The sequence below is a fragment of the Eublepharis macularius genome, chromosome 12 (assembly GCF_028583425.1).
Source record: "Eublepharis macularius isolate TG4126 chromosome 12, MPM_Emac_v1.0, whole genome shotgun sequence".
NCBI lineage: Eukaryota > Metazoa > Chordata > Lepidosauria > Squamata > Eublepharidae > Eublepharis > Eublepharis macularius.
In genome coordinates, this window is record NC_072801.1 from 5,460,613 (window position 1) to 5,480,105 (window position 19,493).

The following is a 19,493-nucleotide window of genomic DNA, read 5'->3' on the forward strand; positions in this document are numbered from 1 at the left end:
CCTGTGTAGAGACAACTTGCCATGCAAAGGGAGGATTCTAGAGGAGGTCTGGGGGGAGCCACCCTACGCTCTGCTGCAAGCATGCTCAGGCTGCAAAATAGCAGTCCAAGGTTGCAGCATTCCAGCACTGTTGATGTATACAAGGTACAGATGTCATGGAACCTTGCAAGGCATCTTTGAATCCAAATGCATGAAACCCGTGGAGCGGATGGAGAGAGATCTAAAGAATATTTGCTGAAAGCTTCTCTTTTGCGCGTTTAAACTTTTAATGACCATAGGATGCTTTTCCTTTGAAACATTTTTTGTTTTAGCTCTGCAAGCCAGCAGAGAAAAGACTTCAGTTGTCACATGCTAACAACACACCTTTGTGGAAATGAAATGAGAATTCCCGAGTAGCGCTCCAGAAAATTGCTTAACCTTAAGTTAAAAAAAAATGAAAGAAACTCGGTCGCATACTGGGTGCAAACAGCAGAACTGGAGTGATAAGGCTCATCCGGAAATCAGAAACAAACCAAAACAAAAAAGAGTTAGCTTTCTTACCTGTCAGACACAGCATGCCTCAGCCAGCTCATGCAAATTGAGTCTATTCATCAAACACATGTGTGTTTCTTCATTACCAGAATAATAAGCACATTTGGGAACACAACTATGCATGCAGAGCGTTTCAGCATTCATACAATTGTTCAGTATAGATATATAGATAATTTGTTTTCTTTAGGAAACTGAATCCATAAGCAGCACTTTAAAAAAATCTATTTGCTCCACCTTAACTCATTTCTTATTTTTTTAAGAGTAATATAAGCATTTTTAAGGGGCTTCCTTCAATAGCACCCCTGCAACTAGACCTTGGAGTTGCCCCACAAACCCTGGAATTGTTCTTCCTATTACATACACAATTACTAACCCAGGCCCTTTTCACACTGCTTACCTTCACTCGCAACGACGCGGAACATCGCGCCAAAAACGCAGAAGATCGTGTTTTCTCACGCGAGATTTGCGCGGTGTCGCACAAATCTCGCATGAGAAAACGCGATCTTCCGCATTTTTGGCGCAATGTTCCACATCGTTGCGAGTGAAGGTAAGCAGTGTGAAAAGGGTCCCTGTCTGAACACATGTTAGACATACATGGAAATTCTACCACCTTTTCAAACTAATCTTCACTTCTTTTCCTTTCATCTACCTTTAATTTGGGGGGTTGGCTTTTAATTAGATTTTTTAAAATGTGCCTCCACCTCTCCATTTACAGTCACATTCAAAGTGATAAAATCTAAAAAAGAAAATAAGTAGACAATGCCCCTCAGAAACGTTAAATAACCCCCTCTAAAAAACAAGATCCATTTTAGTTTAAGGAATCTAATTGTACAGCCACTAATAATTCTGAGGCATGGCCATGATTAATCTGTCCACAAAAATGTACACTAGAATAAAAAGACTCCTATTTACTAAAGAAACAAACAGTTCTGGACTTAACTAATTAAGCTGTTTTTATGGATTTTGCTATTTTGACCAAGTGAACATTAAGCTCTGCTAAGTGCAAGTTTACTGGTTGTTTTAATAGTTGTATTTCTCGACTCCATATAATTTAAATAAAATAAAAGGGAAAATATAATTATTATTCTTTCAAAATGCAAGTTAAGACAGTCCAGTTTCCAGGGGTTCTGATTTATTTTAATGATCTCAAATGCACGCCTGGCACAGTTGAGCAGCTATGAATGCCACTGATCCTATATGAACGGATGTGCTTAACACCCCATTAAAACAGCCCATCTCTTTAGAAAACCTAGAAATCTACAGGGCCTGCTTCCAATTAAGTCTCTCAGCCTCACTCACCTCACAGGGTGATTGTCGTCAGGATATTAAATTGTAAATCACTCTTAAGTTGTCCTGAAGGGTGGTATATAAATCGAATGTTGTTGTTGTTATTCAGCGGAGCAGAGCAATAGGATACAAACAACTGAGTTTTGTTTAAAGTGGAGTATATTTTGAGATACCTTGACAGGCAAAACATAATAAGGTACAAAATATACATGCAGAAAAATCAAGCGCTGAAGCTATCCTAGACCTGGGCCCTCTGACAGTACCTATCGGGCACTGTAACCACTATACCACATTATTTCTCAAACCTTACAGGAATTTATATCACAAGGATCAGGAATACAACCGATGCAAGGAAGGCGTCTGCCTAGCTTTGTCTCTGATGTGTTATTTTTTCCATGTGCATGGGAAAGATGAAAACACAGAAGCCCACATTTACTTGTAGTAGTAGTACAGTCAGGGCTTTTTTTCAGCTGGAATGCGGTGGAACGGAGTTCCGGAACCTCTTCAAAATGGTCACATGGCTGGTGGCCCCGCCCCCTGATCTCCAGACAGAGAGGAGTTGAGATTGCCCTACACGCCGCTCAGCGGCGCGGAGGGCAATCTCAACTCCCCTCTGTCTGGAGATCAGGGGGCGGGGCCACCAGCCATGTGACCTTTTTCTCCGAGGGCAACCCACTGAGTTCCACCACCTCTTTCCCCAGAAAAAAAGCCCTGAGTACAGCCTAGATAAGACTCTTACCACTGATTCTACTGAATGCATCTATTGACGCAGAGGATTTCTGAAGAAAACTCAAAGGAATGTCAACCAAACTAATGAACATTCTCAAACCAGAGAGGTTTGTGCTTCTCTTCTTTATGGATTCTTCGCCGTGTCATTCTAAAAGAACTACATTTTATTGTGCTCTGTCCACCTTCTGTATCTGTGAACTCCAGTGAGGGTTTAACAGAGGTTGAAAAAAATTATCTACATTAGATGACGGGGCTCTGGAGAACCTAGGAGTTCCCTAGAACACTCAGCCTCTCGGAATGAAAATGGCTGACCACATGATCACGTGTATCCCATAAGGTGAGCAATAGTTTCTCTACCGATGGCTCTTCATGGATTATCACTATATATCCTCAGAGACCATAGCTGTGTTGGGTGTAGAGCAACAAAACAGCTCAGAGACATTAAAACCAAGGCAATACCACCATTTCCAAGTTAGGTATGACTCCAATGAATCAGTGGCCTCTTACCTGTCACTGTAGGCAGCTGCGGTGGCTGTGGTGGGCTGGGCATACCGGTATGCAGCATAACCACCCTGAAAAACAAGCACATTCAAAATCAGATTGCTACAAGGCAGAGAAAAGAAGAAGAAAGACATCCGGATGATGAGCTGCAATGAACTGGTTTCTGATTTGCATGCTCTGCTATGGAGGTTCTTAAACAGTATCATTGTCGGAAATAGACCCAGAGGAGTTCGCCGTGTTAGTCTGTAGTAGCAAAATAGTAAAGAGTCCAGTAGCACCTTTAAGACTAACCAACTTTATTGTATCATAAGCTTTTGAGAACCACTGATTCTATCTGATGATGCATCTGACGAAGAGAGCTGTGGTTCTCGAAAGCTTATGCTACAATAAAGTTGGTTAGTCTTAATAATGCTACTGGACACTTTACTGTTGTCGGAAATGGCATTTCCAGAGTTGGACTGAGATGTCAAAATGGAAGAGGAACAAGCAGAGCAGACTAGCCCTTGAGATGCAAGCAGACCCAAAGGGACCATGTGGATGACAACGTCAGCCACAGCACTGGATCTGGCAGCAGCGTGTGCAGAAGCAGCGGGTTGGCCTACAGCTATTGTTACAGTCACTGCTGTTCAAGGCCAAGCTGAGGGTCCCAACCAAGTCACTGCCAGTGTCACTAGAGTTTGGCTCAGTCCTTCATGGCAGTTCAGGAAAGGAGCTCACCAGACCCCTTCCTGGATCAGTCCACCCTTACACATCTACAACTGCTTTGTCCATTATTGGATCAAGCGGAGAGGCATAAACAAAACGGCTCCCACAACAGTGGCGCACTACATCAGAAGAGATGCTCATGGGAGTTTCATTTCACATACGGAACTCACAAATCACAAAATGCTGTAATTACCACTTGTGGTTTTTAAAGATTTGTGGGTGGGAGGTCTAATAATTGCTATGTAGCCATGCATAGCAAAATGGAGAGCCCATGAGCTGTAAGAACACCTTTAGCTACCACACATAACACAGCCTTACACACAATGCTCACAAGTGCCAAGCTGTGATTAGCAGACTGAGGGCCAAGCTACACATGACGAGTGACACTTGAACAGCAAGTGTATTTCTCCCTGTTCACTTGCCCTCCAATCAATCCACTTGCCGTTCAAGTGCCATTTGTCATGTGTAGCTTGGCCCTAAGTCTCAAAATAAAACACAGGCTAGATGGACCTTGGTCAGACCTACCAAATGACATTCAGGTTAATGTAACAGTGGCTACTGTAGATAGGAGGAACTGTAAACACATCAACCGTTGACAAATATCTGAGAGTCATCCCTCCACTGACATGACTGTGGCTAGAAGCCAAAGACCGCCAGTGTGGCCAGTAGCCCAGAAAAAGACGGAAAGGAGGTGAGGCCTAGGATGACTCAGTGTTCTCTCTGACAGTTCCAGTTTTCTTCAATGCTGAACTTCACCAATGGCAGAGGGGCCTTTGCCCCACTGCCAGTTACTCACACTCTATGGACAGAACATGGGTAGAGTGACTCATGCCCCAAGCTTGCTCTCTCTGTAAATTTTGGCTACTCTTCAATGTCTCTTGGACCTTGTTGCCCTGTAGGTCTTCCATGCCCAAATCTCGAGAAGGGTCCTGCTTTTGCAAGAGTGGCCTCAAGGCAAACATGGCTCTCTCATCAGACACAGGATCACACATGTTGTTGGATGTTGCACCCTCCTTGGTCCCCTCATAGTACGGCAGTGGAAGTGGAAAATGTCACCCACTGGCATCCAGGGCCGCTGCCAGGGTTTCTGACGCCTGAGGCGAGATACCTACTTCCCCCCACCCCACCCCACCCCGCTAACCAATTTTAAAAAACAGAAGAAATGTAGGAAAAATGAAAAGCACAAAACTTGAAACTTTTTACGTTTTTAATTTAATTTTTATTTCTTAATTTAAATTTAAATTTTTTTCAGTAAGTGTGAGAATAAATAACAACAGTCTTTGTTTTTCTTATTGTAAGCCAAAAATCTATTTTGTGAGCAGAAACAGCAACTTGCATTAAAGTGTTGATCACACCTCCTTTTGCGTGTGTGTGTAAAAAAGTTTCCCTCTCTCTTTTTCCCCACCTCTCTCTAAACCCAGAGACTCTTGGCAGTAGAAGGGGGGCTTCTCTTACAGGGCCCGCTTGATCACCTTTGTCAGAGATCCCTTTTGGGAACTACCCTCCACGCTCATCCTTCTCCCCACCACCCTTGGGTTTGAAGTGAGCAGCAGCTGACAGCTAAGCATGTGGTGCATAAATATTGAAATAAACTATTGGGGGAAAGGGGGAGGTGGGGTGATATATGGAACCTAGGGGGTAAGAGAAGGGAGGTGATAAAGGGGGGGGTGCAGTGCGGGGCGCTGCTCTGCTGGAGTGAAGGGGGGAGCAGCATTGATATCAGAGAAGAGGAAGGGGGAGGGAGAGCGAAAGAGAAAAGAGGGAAGGAAAGTAATAGAATTTAAGACAACTACTTTAAACCCAACAACAGTGATTTGCTCCTACCTGTTGCACAGGGACTGAAAGGGAATTGTGTGTGTCTCACCTCACTTCCTCCTTCCTCTGTGGCAGGGCACACACAACCAGCCACTCTTTCCACCAAAAGCAGCACCCCCCCCCCCCGCCAAAAAGCCTGAGGAAAGGTGAGAAGTAGAATTGACGCCAGCCGGGGAGGGGGAAAGGGATGTACTAAAAGGAATGACAGGATTGCCCATTGGAAATAATGGGAGAGGCTACTGGACTCTTGCTTTTTTTCTACTGCTTCAGATAAACACGGCTACCCATCTTGATCTATCAACACAGGCCCCAGAGTGCAATGACAGTCCCTGGGAGAAGAATCAGTGGTCTGGGACTGGAATGGCAGTGGGTGTGGAATGACAGGGAGTGTCATTCTAGTCCCAGAGCCCTGACTCTATTCCCAGGAGCAGTCGTTCCACTCTTCGACCTGTCATTCCAGTCCCTGAGCACAGGTTCTGTTCCTAGAAGCTGTCATTCCACTCTGGGGCTGTCATTCCAGTCCAAGAACACTTCTGCTACTCCTAGGGACTGTCATTCCATTGTGGTGCCTGTAATTCCATTCCAAGAATGCTTCTACTACTATCAGGGGCTGTCATTCCACTGTGTAACCTGTCATTCCTTCCCAGAGCACAGATTCAGGGGCTGTCATTCCACTATGTAACCTGTCATTCCTTCCCAGAGCACAATGATTCTGCTGTCATTGCACTCTTGGAGTTGTCATTCCAGTCCCAGAACTCTTCTTCTACTCGAGGGGCTGTAATTGCACTGCACTCTGGGGGCTGACCTTCCAGTCCCAGAGCACTGAGCCTATTCCAAGGACTGTCATTCCACTCTGAAACCTGTCCTTCTGGTCCCGGAGCACAAACTTTATAGCTAGCGACAGTCGTTGCACTCTGGAGGCTGTCATTCCACTCCCAGAGTATTCCATCTGATCCCAGAGACCTTTATGGAAAATTCATTCCACCTTTTCTTTGCAACTTTTTTTGTGTTGTAATGCATTTCAATGGAGCCCATGCAAATAAATTGGCATCCCTGGCTCCCATTATCTCCAATGGGCCTTCAAGCCTCTCCTATTATTTCCAATGGGCAATCCTCCTGTCATTCCTTTTAGTACATGGCAGGGCGGGGCGGGAGCAAAAAAGGAAGGAGGGAGCAAGGGGGAGAAAAGGTCAGACGGGAGCTCATTGCTCCCCAGCCAGCTAGAGTCTCTCTTCCTTGCTCCACGTGGAAGCTTCACCAAGGTTTAAATTGAGAGAGAGAGGGGGGGGGGAAATGGCAGAGAGAGAAATATCCCCACTGATCCTCTAGGTCCTTCCCGCTTTCTCCTTTCCCTTCCCGTTTGCTGTCTTCTGTCATTATTCCGTGTCATCCTCACCCCCAGTACGCCAAAAGAAACTTATCACTTTTCCTCCACTCCTTTCCGGTTTGTGAGGCGACACGCAGAAGATAGGAGGGAATGCTTGGCGTGTGTGCGTCCTCCCAGCCCTCCCACTCAGTTGCTCTGCAGCACGCGCCCCCGCCCCCGGGCACCTCCTCTGGTGCCTCTGCGCTTGAGGCAATTGCCCGACTTGCCTCCATTGATGCGCCGCCCCTGCTGGCATCTTTCCTTACATTCATCTTTTGAAGATACAGAGGGCATCTTGCAGCTGTTACTCAGGCCTAGCAACCTATGGGGAACTTTGACCTCCGCCTCCTCAAGCTCCCTTGCCATTCCACTGCCTGCTAGCCAGGAACTTAACCTTCCAACCAGAGCAGCTTACCCATGACAAATGTCTACCTTACGCAGATGCTAATATGGCTTTTGCAATCAAGCCTACATCAAGCATTCATCTTTCTATTAACTGAACTAATACTCCTTTTAAATCTCCAGCAATGACCCTTACCGCATCAAGACTGATCTCAAACGGGGTGCACTGGAACCATCAACCATATGGAATACTGACATGGGTTAATTAAAAAGTTTTGTTCTGTTCATCTGTGTTGTTACTTTAAATGATTTCACAAGTTTTTTCCACACAAAGCTGCTTTGAACACATTTTGGAAAATGTCCGCTGGTTCAGCATCTAGCAGCCAGATTTTGAGCATATTTCTATGGCACGAGGAGACTGACAAATATCTGCAGTGGCAGCTACTTCAGCTTGGGACCGCAGTCCTTGCCCACCTCCACATGCAGGTGTCTGGTCTTTGAGATCTGCTTTGGGAGCTCTTTCCTGATTCCCACTGATCCCTGAAGATTAAGCAGTTTGTGACTAGAGAGGCAAGTCAATGGTGGTAGCCCTTTTATGGAACACCTTGCCCAGGTAGATTATTCCTAACTCTAATTTAGGCACCCAATTAATACTCTCTTAGGAGACTGACAAATATCTGCAGTGGCAGCTACTTCAGCTTGGGACCGCAGTCCTTGCCCACCTCCACATGCAGGTGTCTGGTCTTTGAGATCTGCTTTGGGAGCTCTTTCCTGATTCCCACTGATCCCTGAAGATTAAGCAGTTTGTGACTAGAGAGGCAAGTCAATGGTGGTAGCCCTTTTATGGAACACCTTGCCCAGGTAGATTATTCCTAACTCTAATTTAGGCACCCAATTAATACTCTCTTAGGAGACTGACAAATATCTGCAGTGGCAGCTACTTCAGCTTGGGACCGCAGTCCTTGCCCACCTCCACATGCAGGTGTCTGGTCTTTGAGATCTGCTTTGGGAGCTCTTTCCTGATTCCCACTGATCTCTGAAGATTAAGCAGTTTGTGACTAGAGAGGCAAGTCAATGGTGGTAGCCCTTTTATGGAACACCTTGCCCAGGTAGATTATTCCTAACTCTAATTTAGGCACCCAATTAATATTTTTTTTAAAAAACCAGGCTGATATGGATTTTTATCTTGTTTATATATTACTGTAGACATTCTGATTTTCTAGTCCCTTGATTTTTTTTAAGGACAGACGTCCTGCTGCTTTATTAAAGCACTTAATCTATGTTTAAATGTTGGTTATTTCATAATCTACTTTGTGGACTTTTAGTGGAAAATTGGCTTAGAAATTTTCTAATTGCACTTCCTTAATTTTTTTTTTTAAAGCGGGCTGCATTTTGGTTTGGGTAAGGTATAAATACGTTAATAAATAATCATTCTAAATGCAAAGTAATGCAATGTAGTTATAAATATATACTAGCGATAGGTGTTTTGAACTCAAGTCTTCCCACTCAATTCACTACACACGATTCTTTCTCTCTCTCTTTCTCTCTGTGTAAAACCTCAGCCTTTAAACATGCTGAAAACAGAAATGTATTGCCTTAACTGGCTTATGGAGCCACTCTGGGACTAAGGATCCTTTCCCCTTCAGAATTAACATTCACTTGTACTTGTACATGTCAGTAAGCAAAACTGTTCAATTAAGCAAGCAAAAGAAGCAACGTACACACACACACACACATCTCGGAAAGGAACTGTGAGTAGCAATGCATTGATGATCAAACTGTGAAAACAGCCCTACTTCCTGTTCAGCAGACCAGAGCGCCACATCAACCATTTTCCAAAGACCTTGCAGCATGCCAATTAACAGCCAGACCCGGACTCCACAGATAAGGCAAACAACATTGACATTCCAGTCTGAATCTGTTCGCCCCACTCTCTTAGGAGATTGAATGGTGTCCTCATAGCTTAAAGAGGACGTGTGAGAGAAGAGATGATGGGTAAGGAGAGGCTGTCACTAACCGGATCTGGCGTTCTTTGGGGTCCCGGCAAGGTTCAAGTGACGTTTCCCTGGGCCCGCTGCTAACTGGTACAGAAACAGTGTCAACTGTGTATGGCAGGGCAATTTTGGCTTACCCACCATATTGTGCTACTTTTTCTGGTGGGAGGAGCCTGGTCCCTCCTACCAGGCAAATTAGACAAAGCTAGATAAATTTTCCAAATCAGAATAAGAGGGTTTGTTATTCTCGTATTTCTGTGTCTACACTCATTCCCACATTCAACATTCAAACCCTGCCTGATTCTCAAAGTCATCTTTCAATAGCGGCAGCCAACTCTTTTGGCATGGGCGCTGGCACTTCCTCTTAAGAAATTATACAACCGACAGCAGAGGGCGCTGGTTTGCAATGCTGCAGAAAGCTTACTGGCACACCAACTTGCGCAATCATGAGACTGGCACTGGCTAAGCAGGAATGCACAACCATGACCAGCTGTGTGGCTTTTTCATTTCACAAGGTTGATTGCAACAAAATAAAACAGAAATCCAGTAGTACCTTAAAAACTAGCAACATTTATTCCAAAACGATAAAATAAATGTTAAGTCTTTTAAGGTGGACTTCATTTATTTTAACTTTTCATTTCATCCATTTTCGTTACTGGTGTTCTCACTCTGTTTCTTTCCACTCCATTTTACTACATTCTCTGTAAAACTAACATGATTGTATACATTTAATGGGGGAAATTCTGCACAAGGACACAGCAAGTGGTGTGAAATTAAAGCTTTGCAGGTTTGACACAGGAGAAATAAAATCAAAGTGGAGATTTTCAAGCAGAAAAGGTGGTGGTGGGGGACTGGAAAAACTGGGTAGTATCTCTACTACAAAACTGCAGCACGTGTTCCCATCCTACACATACCATTTCATGAGACCAGAATCATCTATTTTATTCTGGGAATGACATAAACAGACCCTATTATAGGAATGAGCTTAATGCCTGGTGTCAGGCTATGGATGACAGGCTATGGCAGGTAGACCCCTGTACCATCACAGCAAGAATCCAGGCTCTTGGTTAAAAGGTTTTATTCAGGAATCAGATCATGACCACAGATACGCCCATAGGATTTCTCAGAAGCAAGGTTAGCAACTAAGTAGTAAGAACAGGTTGACAGCAACAAGTGGGAAAACCATTCCTCTTAACGAACACATTTACTCCTCCCCCTCCCGTCAGTAAAACAGGACTTTTGGCACTAACCAGTCCTGAGAACGTCTTACATATTTTTACTATTAAGTCTAGACACTGAGAAAGCAGATCAAAGTTGAAACACAGTAATTCATGGGAGCGAGCAGTGTACAAGGTCAGAAGCACTGAGAGCTTCCAAAGCTGTTAGATAAGACACCTGCAGCTTCAGTGAGCTTGTGAATGCAAAGCAGTTATGACACTGGCAATATGACATCAAGGTATAGCATGAAACATTGGTTCAGAACAACAGGTCAGCATCAAATAATGGCATGGATGGCGCACAGACATGACACCTGGGTAGGGATGTGCGTTTCGGCATTCAGAATGCCGAAAGAATGCCGAAACAAAAGTGTTTCGGCATTCTTCAAGAATCCCGAAACGTTTCGGGGAATGCCGAAACGTTTCGGGATTGCCGAAAGAAAAACCCGAAACGTTTCGGGATTCTTTCGGCATTCTTTCGGCATTCGAGAATCGCCATTTTGATTTTGCTAGCCGTTTGCCTTAGCAAGCGGCTAGCAAAATCCTGCTGGAAGCAAAGGCTTCCTGCAGGCTCTTAGAAGAGGGGAGGGGGGGAGAAGGAGTGAATCACTCACTCCTTCTGTCACCCCCCACCCCTCTTGCAAAGGAGGATAGGGAATCCTGCTTTGCCTTGCAAATGCAAGGTGCAAGCATTGCATTGCACTTTGCATTTGCAAAGCAGCAGAGATTCCCGCCAAAACTAACAGGTAGGGGAGGGGGAGCAGGAGGAGGGTGGCTCTTGGAGTGTGGGTGGGGAAAGGCAGGGGACTGGGGACTTTAGGAGTCACCAATCCCACTGCTGCATTCTCATGCCAGCCAATAGATTTAAATCTTTGGCTGAGGCTGCAGCAGGGGATTTAAATTTGGAGCAAGACTGTCTGGAACACTTCTGTTGCTGCTGCTGCTGAGCTGTGACCGAGAGAGGAGAAGAAGAGAGACTGCACCTGGAGCCTGGAGGACATCTGCCTGGAGGATCAACTGTGCTGGACATCCTGAGAGGACACCTGGTAGGCCTTTTTAAAATTTTTGTAAATTTTTTTGATGCTGGGCAATGTGCTGCTGTGGCCTGCCTCTGCAAAAAGGTGTTGCAGTTTATTCTTGGCATGGCCTGGGGGACAGGTTGGGCAGACAATGTTTGATGGTGGGGTGGGGGTTTCAGCATTGGTTGTTGTGCTTGCCTTCTTAAAGCTTGATCCACTGTTTTAAGATTAAAACCAGAGTGTGCCAGCTTTGGGCCTACACAGGCCAGAAGCCTTTCTTCTGGCTGGCTCTCACAGTTGTGCTCCACAATCTGGAATGGTGTGGCTTGCTTTTCTGTGTCTGGTCCCCTGCTTGCAAGGATTCCCAACAGGCTCCGTCCTGATCAACTGTGCCAGCCTGTGGGCCACACACAGGTATGGCCTGGGGGACAGGTTGGGCAGACAATGTTTGATGGTGGGGGGGGGGGTTTCAGCATTGGTTGTTGTGCTTGCCTTCTTTAAGCTTGATCCACTGTTTTAAGATTAAAACCAGAGTGTGCCAGCTTCGGGCCTACACAGGCCAGAAGCCTTTCTTCTGGCTGGCTCTCACAGTTGTGCTTCACAATCTGGAATGGTGTGGCTTGCCTTTCTGTGTCTGGTCCCCTGCTTGCAAGGATTCCCAACAGGCTCCGTCCTGATCAACTGTGCCAGCCTGTGGGCCACACACAGGTATGGCCTGGGGGACAGGTTGGGCAGACAATGTTTGATGGTGGGGGGGGGGGGTTCAGCATTGGTTGTTGTGCTTGCCTTCTTTAAGCTTGATCCACTGTTTTAAGATTAAAACAAGAGTGTGCCAGCTTCGGGCCTACACAGGCCAGAAGCCTTTCTTCTGGCTGGCTCTCACAGTTGTGCTTCACAATCTGGAATGGTGTGGCTTGCCTTTCTGTGTCTGGTCCCCTGCTTGCAAGGATTCCCAACAGGCTCCGTCCTGATCAACTGTGCCAGCCTGTGGGCCACACACAGGTATGGCCTGGGGGACAGGTTGGGCAGACAATGTTTGATGGTGGGGGGGGGGGTTCAGCATTGGTTGTTGTGCTTGCCTTCTTTAAGCTTGATCCACTGTTTTAAGATTAAAACAAGAGTGTGCCAGCTTCGGGCCTACACAGGCCAGAAGCCTTTCTTCTGGCTGGCTCTCACAGTTGTGCTTCACAATCTGGAATGGTGTGGCTTGCTTTTCTGTGTCTGGTCCCCTGCTTGCAAGGATTCCCAACAGGCTCCGTCCTGATCAACTGTGCCAGCCTGTGGGCCACACACAGGTATGGCCTGGGGGACAGGTTGGGCAGACAATGTTTGATGGTGGGGGGGGGGGGGTTTCAGCATTGGTTGTTGTGCTTGCCTTCTTTAAGCTTGATCCACTGTTTTAAGATTAAAACAAGAGTGTGCCAGCTTTGGGCCTACACAGGCCAGAAGCCTTTCTTCTGGCTGGCTCTCACAGTTGTGCTTCACAATCTGGAATGGTGTGGCTTGCCTTTCTGTGTCTGGTCCCCTGCTTGCAAGGATTCCCAACAGGCTCCGTCCTGATCAACTGTGCCAGCCTGTGGGCCACACACAGGTATGGCCTGGGGGACAGGTTGGGCAGACAATGTTTGATGGTGGGGGGGGGGGTTTCAGCATTGGTTGTTGTGCTTGCCTTCTTTAAGCTTGATCCACTGTTTTAAGATTAAAACAAGAGTGTGCCAGCTTTGGGCCTACACAGGCCAGAAGCCTTTCTTCTGGCTGGCTCTCACAGTTGTGCTTCACAATCTGGAATGGTGTGGCTTGCCTTTCTGTGTCTGGTCCCCTGCTTGCAAGGATTCCCAACAGGCTCCGTCCTGATCAACTGTGCCAGCCTGTGGGCCACACACAGGTATGGCCTGGGGGACAGGTTGGGCAGACAATGTTTGATGGTGGGGGGGGGGGGGGGTTCAGCATTGGTTGTTGTGCTTGCCTTCTTAAAGCTTGATCCACTGTTTTAAGATTAAAACAAGAGTGTGCCAGCTTCGGGCCTACACAGGCCAGAAGCCTTTCTTCTGGCTGGCTCTCACAGTTGTGCTTCACAATCTGGAATGGTGTGGCTTGCTTTTCTGTGTCTGGTCCCCTGCTTGCAAGGATTCCCAACAGGCTCCGTCCTGATCAACTGTGCCAGCCTGTGGGCCACACACAGGTATGGCCTGGGGGACAGGTTGGGCAGACAATGTTTGATGGTGGGGGGGGGGGGGGTTCAGCATTGGTTGTTGTGCTTGCCTTCTTTAAGCTTGATCCACTGTTTTAAGATTAAAACAAGAGTGTGCCAGCTTCGGGCCTACACAGGCCAGAAGCCTTTCTTCTGGCTGGCTCTCACAGTTGTGCTTCACAATCTGGAATGGTGTGGCTTGCTTTTCTGTGTCTGGTCCCCTGCTTGCAAGGATTCCCAACAGGCTCCGTCCTGATCAACTGTGCCAGCCTGTGGGCCACACACAGGTATGGCCTGGGGGACAGGTTGGGCAGACAATGTTTGATGGTGGGGGGGGGGGGGTTCAGCATTGGTTGTTGTGCTTGCCTTCTTTAAGCTTGATCCACTGTTTTAAGATTAAAACCAGAGTGTGCCAGCTTCGGGCCTACACAGGCCAGAAGCCTTTCTTCTGGCTGGCTCTCACAGTTGTGCTTCACAATCTGGAATGGTGTGGCTTGCTTTTCTGTGTCTGGTCCCCTGCTTGCAAGGATTCCCAACAGGCTCCGTCCTGATCAACTGTGCAAGCCTGTGGGCCACACACAGGTATGGCCTGGGGGACAGGTTGGGCAGACAATCTTTGATGGTGGGGGGGGGGGGGGGTTCAGCATTGGTTGTTGTGCTTGCCTTCTTTAAGCTTGATCCACTGTTTTAAGATTAAAACCAGAGTGTGCCAGCTTCGGGCCTACACAGGCCAGAAGCCTTTCTTCTGGCTGGCTCTCACAGTTGTGCTTCACAATCTGGAATGGTGTGGCTTGCTTTTCTGTGTCTGGTCCCCTGCTAGCAAGGATTCCCAACAGGCTCCGTCCTGATCAACTGTGCCAGCCTGTGGGCCACACACAGGTATGCTGCTTTGGCCAAGGTAACCCTTTTTGGTTGCTGGCCTGGCACTCACAGTTGTGCTCCACAATCTGGAATGGTGTGGCTTGCGTTTCTGTGTCTGGTCCCCTGCTTGCAAGGATTCCCAACAGGCTCCGTCCTGATCAACTGTGCAAGCCTGTGGGCCACACACAGGTATGGCCTGGGGGACAGGTTGGGCAGACAATCTTTGATGGTGGGGGGGGGGGTTCAGCATTGGTTGTTGTGCTTGCCTTCTTTAAGCTTGATCCACTGTTTTAAGATTAAAACCAGAGTGTGCCAGCTTCGGGCCTACACAGGCCAGAAGCCTTTCTTCTGGCTGGCTCTCACAGTTGTGCTTCACAATCTGGAATGGTGTGGCTTGCTTTTCTGTGTCTGGTCCCCTGCTAGCAAGGATTCCCAACAGGCTCCGTCCTGATCAACTGTGCCAGCCTGTGGGCCACACACAGGTATGCTGCTTTGGCCAAGGTAACCCTTTTTGGTTGCTGGCCTGGCACTCACAGTTGTGCTCCACAATCTGGAATGGTGTGGCTTGCGTTTCTGTGTCTGGTCCCCTGCTTGCAAGGATTCCCAACAGGCTCCGTCCTGATCAACTGTGCCAGCCTGTGGGCCACACACAGGTATGCTGCTTTGGCCAAGGTAACCCTTTTTGGTTGCTGGCCTGGCACTCACAGTTGTGCTCCACAATCTGGAATGGTGTGGCTTGCGTTTCTGTGTCTGGTCCCCTGCTTGCAAGGATTCCCAACAGGCTCCGTCCTGATCAACTGTGCCAGCCTTCGGCCCACACACAGGCCTGCTGCTCCGGCTTTGGTAACCCTTCCCGTTTGCTGGCCTGGCACTCACTGTTTTGCTTCACATTCAGGTTGTTTATCGTTGGTGGACCTCTTCTGGACTGGACTGCACTTGGTTGACATCGGCCTGCAGATCTCTGCGTGGAGGATCAACATTGCTGGACATCTGCACTGGTGGACTGGTAGGGTTGTTGTTAAATTTGGTTTTTGAGCTTATGTCTGCTGCTGTGCCTACCTGCAAGCATATGCTTTGGCTCTGTCTTTATGGCTTGGGCCGGGGGGGGGGCATTTTCTGGTTGGGCAAGAGGATATTGTTTGGGGGTTAGGGGGGCCAGCATTGATCGCAGTGCCTGCTTTCTTTCATGTTTCATTTTTCAAGTTTGAGTGTGGGGTGGGCATGAACTGCTGTTTCACAGGACTAAAAAATGAGTGTGCCAGCTTCTGGCCTGCACAGGCCAGAAGCTCTGCTGGGTGGATGTGTTTTGTTTTGCTGCTGGTTGGCCCTAGCCTTTAAGGGGGGGGGGGCTGACTTGGCTTGTGCAACGGGGCCTTGAATTTTGGGGTTGCGTGTGCGGCGTGTGGTGTTGACTCTGCTAACATTTCCAATTTTCTTGACAGCATCGTGGAGGAGAGGAGGACCAGCTGCAAGACCGCCTGAACATCGCTGGACTGCAGGACTGGTGTTACTGTGAGCGAGTCCGGGTTCACATTTGGGTGGCCTTGGGGGTGGGTTCTTGCTAGCTTGGGAGGGGGGAGGCTCATCTTCAAAACACCACATCCACACCCCACACCGACATACCACAGAAACATCGGTCCCGCTAAATAGTGTCTCTTAGGTAGGTAGGCCAGTTGGTAGGTGATCAGTGGATAATTGCCCTCAACATAATTATTAGGGAAACCGAGCCTAGTTTTTTTTAAAAAACTAAATAGGGACTCAGCAGGGAAAGCATTAGTGAGTGAGTGTTAGGTTTGAATTCTATATATATATATATATATATATATAAAAATTTGTAATAGCTGTCAATAGGCTTCCCATTAGTGCCCCCATAACTAGGGTTCCACTGCCCATCTCTGGCACCCGTGGTGGTGCCAGGCCGGCCCGGGCATACTAGTGTGTGAGTGTTTAAGGCTTTGTCACCTGTTATTGGGGTTTAGGGCCAGCTCAATTCCAGAGGAATTCAGCTGATTGGCAGGCTCAGGTTCCCTGACATAAATAGGGTTGCTTAAAAAGGCACTTGATTGTTCATCTCCAAGTCACAGAGCCACTAGAAACACAGATTTATAGCAGGTTAGTTAGGTCTTGAAAACAAAGTTGACCTTTGTTTTCTAAATCTTTTCTGATTAGTTAGGGTTGAATTTGGGAGGGGAAAGTATGTCAGAGAGGAAAGCAGAGAGGGGACCCGGGGGAAAGGCTAGGGAGAAATCTAGAGGGGAGGAGGGGAGGGGGAGGGGGACTGCTGCGGCAGCCCCTCCATCTGAGCGGAGGAGGCCCTCCCCTGCGCTGCTGCCGTTCACCAGCCTGGCTTCTGGTGACAGGAAGAGGGTTCGCAAGACTCTCTTTCCTGAGGCAGCTGCTGGAGGGCCACCCCCAACCCGGGTGCGTGAGGCAGGGGCTGGCACTGGGCAGGGGCCTGCTGCTGAGGCTCCTCCTCCTCCAGTGGTTGCGAGCCAGCTGCTGGAGGAGGGGCAGCATGTGGTGTCTCCTGGGATGGGCGCGGAGCACATGACTTTCCCTGCGCTCCCGCTCACCCCAGGAACCCGGAGGATGTTGGAGGAACTGCCCGTGAGACCCCCCCTGGGGCGGTCCACCCCAGTTTCCTCTGAGGCCAGCAGCAGGCCTCTCGCGGCTGTGCAGGAGGAGAGGACGCGGGAGGAAGAGGCAGAGACTGTGGTGGAAGAGCCCACATCTCTGCCCCTTCAGCCTCGTCCATCCCCACCTGCCCGGCCGAGAGTGGGACACGGTGTGTCCGGCCAGAGCACCTCACAGGAGGTGCCGCAGGGTGGTCCCGAACGCGCTTCTCCTGGGAAGCGTGGGATGCCCTTTTCCTCCGAAATCTGGAAGCACTTCCAGACAACGGAGGATCCCCGAGCAGCCCTGTGCCTGCATTGTAGGCAGCGCGTCAGCCGTGGCAAAGATGTGTGGCATCTCTCCACGTCTGGGATGAGGTACCATATGAAGAGGCACCACCAGGCGGTGCTTCTTCGGGAGGAGGGTTCGAGTGGCGCCGCACGGCCGCCAGCTAGCCAGAAGGAGGCAGGCTCCTCTGGTGCTCTCCCCCCAAGGGTACCTGCAGGAAAGGGACGCCAAGCCTCTCTCCCGGAGATGCTTGGTATGCAGGGCGCTAGTGTGCCCAGAGAGGGGATCCGGAGGGCGAGCAGGCGCATCACGCGCCACATCGTCAACATGATAGCAGTGGATGGGCAACCGTATTCCGTAGTTGAAGACTTCGGCTTCTCAGGGCTGCTCCAAGATTGCTTTCCCTGGTACGCCGTCCCTGCTCGCACGTCGTTGAGCAGATCGGTGGTGCCCTCGTTTTACAGGGCTGCCAGGGATCATGTGAAGGCACAGCTGTCCCGGGTTGCCGGGAGAACTGTGCACTTCACATCGGACATCTGGACCTGCCCAAGTGTGCAGCAAGCGTACCTCTCGCTTACTGCTCACTGGTGGGAACCCGAGTCGGTTCTGGGTGGGGGCCGGGGGGAGGTGCCTAGCACAGCTAGACAGGGAAGGATGCGAGACCGCCAGGCCGGCTACTGCAAGGCCTTGCTTCACGCCGAGGTGCTCGACGTGTCCCACACGGCGGAGAACATCGCTGCCACCTTAAGGAGACAGTTGGACGAGTGGATAGGCCAGGGACCCGCCACCGTGGGATGCATGGTGACGGACGGTGGCAAGAACATGAGGGCAGCGGCGCATCTAGTGAGCCGAGAGAGCGTCTACTGTGCCGCTCACAAGCTTCACCTAGTGGTGAGAGATGCGCTGGGGTTGGGCTCCTCGAAGGAACCCGTGGATACCCGGACCCGTGAACTCCAGTTACTTGTCCAGAAATGTCGGAGGCTCACGGGTCACTTCTCGCGCAGCGTGAAGGCCACGCACGAACTGCGCCAGACACAGGTCAGGACAGGTGTGCCAGAGCACGCTCTGATCACTGACGTCAGCACTCGCTGGAACTCCACCTGCGCCATGCTTGAGCGCTTGGTGGAGCAGCAGGCCGCACTCCACGCGTGGCTCTCCGAGCACCGCGGTGCGAGTCAGGTGGGTGAGTTCAACCGGGAGGATTGGCTCACCATCACCCAGACAGTGGAGGTCCTGAAGCCCTTCAAGGACTTCACTGTGGCGGTCTCGTCAGACACGGCGACCCTCGGTCTGGTCATTCCCCTGGTGCACACGCTCCAGAGGAATCTGGCCACCCTTGCAGACCGGGTCGCGCCCCGTGCTGACCTTGTTCCAGCGGTGCGCGCATTAGTGAGAAGGCTGCAGCAGGGCATAGCTGCCAGGCTAACTCCTCTCACTAAGGAAGAGTCATACATGTTGGCGACCATGTGTGACCCGCGCATAAAGGGCACTTTCGCCGAGCGGGACGGGAACCTCACCCAAGCCAGAGACGGGCTCTGCTCTTGGGTGAGGCGCAGGCAGGCCAAGAGGGGACGCCTGTCGACAGGGGGGACGCAAGAGGGGCCCTGCCGTGCGGGTCCCTCTGACGCCCCCTCTGCGCAGGCCCCCCCCGAGGCCACCACCGGAGTGCCGATGGAGATGGAGATGCTCCGGTGGGCCCTCGTCCCCTCTGGGGTCGTGAGGACCGTGAGAGAGGATCCGGCGGAGGCGATGGTCAGGGACTACCTCGCGGAGCCCTGCGAGTCGCTCTCCACCGATCCGCTCAGCTACTGGGCCAGGAAGGAGTCGGTCTGGCCGGACCTCTCCCTCGAGGCGCAGCGGCTGCTCTCATGCCCTCCGACGAGCGTGGAGAGCGAGCGCGTCTTTTCACATGCGGGCGACATTGTCGGCCCACATCGCACTCGCCTTCTCCCATGGAGAGTCGAGCAGTTGACCTTCCTGAAGGTCAACTCTCGCCTCTTCGATTTCTCAGGACTGGACTTCCAGAGTGACTGA

The 19,493-nt window shown here is 49.5% G+C and overlaps 1 protein-coding gene across 4 annotated transcripts in view; it reads right to left on the reverse strand.

Annotated features, from left to right (window-relative positions):
* RBFOX1 (RNA binding fox-1 homolog 1) overlaps positions 1–19,493 on the reverse strand; it is a 489,827-nt gene that overhangs the window by 43,582 nt on the left and 426,752 nt on the right. For all 4 annotated transcript variants that reach the window (XM_054992895.1, XM_054992894.1, XM_054992893.1 and 1 more), the window contains one exon: positions 3,055–3,119. In XM_054992895.1, coding sequence (XP_054848870.1) covers positions 3,055–3,119 — 65 coding nt within the window. The remainder of the gene's footprint in view (positions 1–3,054; positions 3,120–19,493) is intronic.